This window comes from Otolemur garnettii, unplaced genomic scaffold (assembly GCF_000181295.1).
Source record: "Otolemur garnettii isolate 467f Iridium unplaced genomic scaffold, OtoGar3 scaffold00054, whole genome shotgun sequence".
Lineage (NCBI taxonomy): Eukaryota > Metazoa > Chordata > Mammalia > Primates > Galagidae > Otolemur > Otolemur garnettii.
Window position 1 is genome coordinate 4167197 of NW_003852449.1, and position 3144 is coordinate 4170340.

General features: G+C 43.0%; 1 protein-coding gene across 1 annotated transcript in view; it reads right to left on the reverse strand.

The window, feature by feature from the left end:
* The window catches only part of ABHD12B (abhydrolase domain containing 12B), a 60194-nt gene that overhangs the window by 9241 nt on the left and 47809 nt on the right, over positions 1-3144 (reverse strand). Inside the window, exons 6-8 of the mRNA XM_012806551.2 lie at positions 2121-2166; positions 1880-2009; positions 1426-1463 (exon numbers count right to left, since the gene is read on the reverse strand). Of these exons, the coding sequence (XP_012662005.1) occupies positions 1426-1463; positions 1880-2009; positions 2121-2166 (214 nt within the window). The remainder of the gene's footprint in view (positions 1-1425; positions 1464-1879; positions 2010-2120; positions 2167-3144) is intronic.

Genomic DNA, 3144 nt, shown 5'->3' on the forward strand with positions numbered 1-3144 from the left:
AAAAAAAAAAAAAATGTAAATTCATGGAACCCCTCCCCGCCCCATACCATACTTATTAGTCAGAATCTTGGGGTTGGGGACTAAGAATGTGCATTTCTAACAAGCTCTCCCAGCCCCCCACACCCCAGAGTCCTATGCACGTAATAGTGAAAAACCACTACCCTCTTCTAAGAACACAGCCAGGTCTTCAGAGCTTGGGTAATGTAAGAAAGCAAAGTCTACAGGAAGAGTGCTGTGCTGTCCGTTGTGAAGAACGCACCAAGGCTGACTTGTTGTTTGGGGCAACACCCCCCTCTGAGACCACCTGAGAGTGGGAGCAGGGTACGTATTTGAAGGTATCTGAGGGCTACAGATCAGTGAGAATTTGCAGAGCTAATACCAAAAGGGGGAAAGCCAGAGAGTTTGAGCTTCTTTCCCTCAAAGCAGCAGCTCTGAAAGTGACATGAGCAGCTGAGGAGATTAGCATTTCATTTCACAGAATCAAAAGGACGAAAATTAGAATTCAGGGTCTGAGAAGGAAGCTAACTCTAGTCCATTTCTCAGGCTTTTGGTTTTGATCTTAAGGGAACCACACTTCAGAAATACAGAAATAGACCAGCCTCATAAAGAACCAAGCCCAGCTTTGAATCAGCTCCATTTCTGATTGGACTAAGGTGACACATTCCTACCATAACTACCTTTCAGGAGAAAAGTAAATTATATTTACTATTATAAATTATCTGGAAGACAATAACACCACCCCAAGCTTTATACCGTCTCTATAATTTTCCATAAATAATACCTAGCACTTAATAAAAAATAACTACATATACAAAAATAGAGCAAAAAACATAACAAAACCCCAAAAAGCAGATAATTGGCTTTGGAATGTTTAAACTGTATAGCATTAGGGTAATGAATATCCTATTTTTACTTGCCCAGCATCTTTATATGTGGGATAAATTCTAACTTTTGATCTTGAAAAAATGACTTGGCATTCACGTCGATTCTAATTCATTCAGCTAGGTGTGATCCAGGAAAGCTGTAGATTTAACAAACAAGCACACCCAGGAGACTGTGATACATGCAGTTATCAGATCACTGTGAGAAACCACAACACAGTCTTACATAAGAAGGGCTGCAGGGAGCAGGTCCTGCTGATATTTCATAATGTATTGTTTTCCTCTCCTGTAATTCAAATGAATATCACTTCACAAGGAGGGCTCCTTCACCTCTTAACATTTACTTTTAATTTCATAACCTGGAAAAACAGCTTGTATTTTATATTAAATGGAGGGGGGAAAGAAAATTTATTACTCCGTCAGCTCTCCAAAGTTGGGATGCTTTGGGCATCTGTGTGCTCAAAGTGCACAAAACAGTCTCTTAATTATTTTTATTTTTGCACCTGGAGCCAGGAAATCATACCCTGTAAGCATTCTATCTTACCTTTCTCTTCCAGTACTCTGGCAGCATTTGTTGCAACTCTGTAAAGCAATGAGAATTAGCACATAAGTGAAGCAATGAGGTAGCCGTCACTCGACCAGGAGAAAAGGCAACACCCAGGATGAGCATCTGGTGAAAGCTCTGGGGTCCCTGCTTAGAAAACACACACGGACATAAAATTTTGCCCAGGATTTCAAAGGGTTCCACAGACCCTAAATCAAGAATCCATTTCTTTAAAACTCCCAAAGAGAGTTCCAGAATGAACTTCAATGTCAAAGATAACCACAGAGCTGGAAGGCCCTCGCGTGTTTTACAGACGGGCGTACAGATGGGGAGCTCTCTGGCCACCAGAGAAGAGCCCTTGTCTCCTGGCTCAGTGCCCATCCCAGGACTCACTGCTGCCTTTGCTATGACACTAAAGGGCCCACCTAAGGACCCGTATTCAGATCTCACTTACCCTGTACCCAGAGAGTGGCCCCACAGACACACGGGGGTACCTCCACTTCTCGCCTTGGCCCACTCATAGACACAAACAGCATCCACAGTGAGTCCCTCCTCCGTGGGCTTACCTGTAGAGTCCCCAAATCCTGGCAGCAAAAAAAGGGAAACACGGTATCACTGCCTCCAAAGGGAGAGGTCATCATCAAAACCTCTGAAAGGAGATTGAAAAATCTCCGTAGACTGTTCCTAACACCTACCTCGGTAGTCAACTGACAAGACGTGAAAGCCACCGTCGCTCAGCACCTAGATAACAAAGGTGCTTGAATTAGAAGAAAAGGCTCCTCCTCCCTCCAGTTGTGATGATTTAACAAGTGGGGAGAAGGTGTACTTGACCTCAGTGGGAAAGAAGAAAGGCAGAGAGGGATAGCCTGGCTCCTGCCCTGCTCTGCGCTCACCTGCTGGGCAACCCCGGCTGAGTAGTTATGTATGTAAACATTATTCTGAAAAGTCTAAAACAATAACAGTTACCTTCAGGGTTGTTAGAAAATCACAGGAGACAAAGCACTAAATATCTGAGGACCTGTAAATGTCTTGTTCTAAGAATTCCCGTGAGAATAAGAACTCTACAGTTCTGATAGAGGCCATCAAACAATGGGAAGCTATTTATATTAAATACGAACAGACAGTGAGTTAATTTCAATCAAAAATGAAAAGCTAACTCTAACATACGGAGCCACTGCCAAGTCTCTAGTAGGTAAAGGAGGAAAGAATATGAAAACATTATTTTACATGAAATGAAATACAGTGATAGGTGAACAGATGGGATTAAAAGGGACAGAAGTTACTATAAAGCACTTTCAAAATGTTATTTAATCCCACAACAGAACTATAAAATAGAAGTCCTCCCCATTTTACAGATAAGGAAACTGAGCCTTGAAGAGTCTAAATAACTTGTCAAGGTCACCCAGTTGGCTGGAGGCAGAACCGAGATTCACACCAGACTCTGCCTCTACCCAAACGCCCAGCCTGCTCCACTCCAGCTCAGATGTGGCTGCTGACCTTCATTCGAAACGTACAGATGCAAACTGAGCCTAATGATGAAAAGGTAAATGGAACTTTTAAGTATCTATGGAAACTACATTCCCTTCAAAAGCATTAGCCAAGACATGGCAGGAAAGCATCCAGGGAGACGGGCCGTGGCCCATGTCAGATGACCAGCTGACCACACCCCTCAAGAACATCAGCAGCAACAAATCCTCATCTGTAATTAATCTCCAGGAA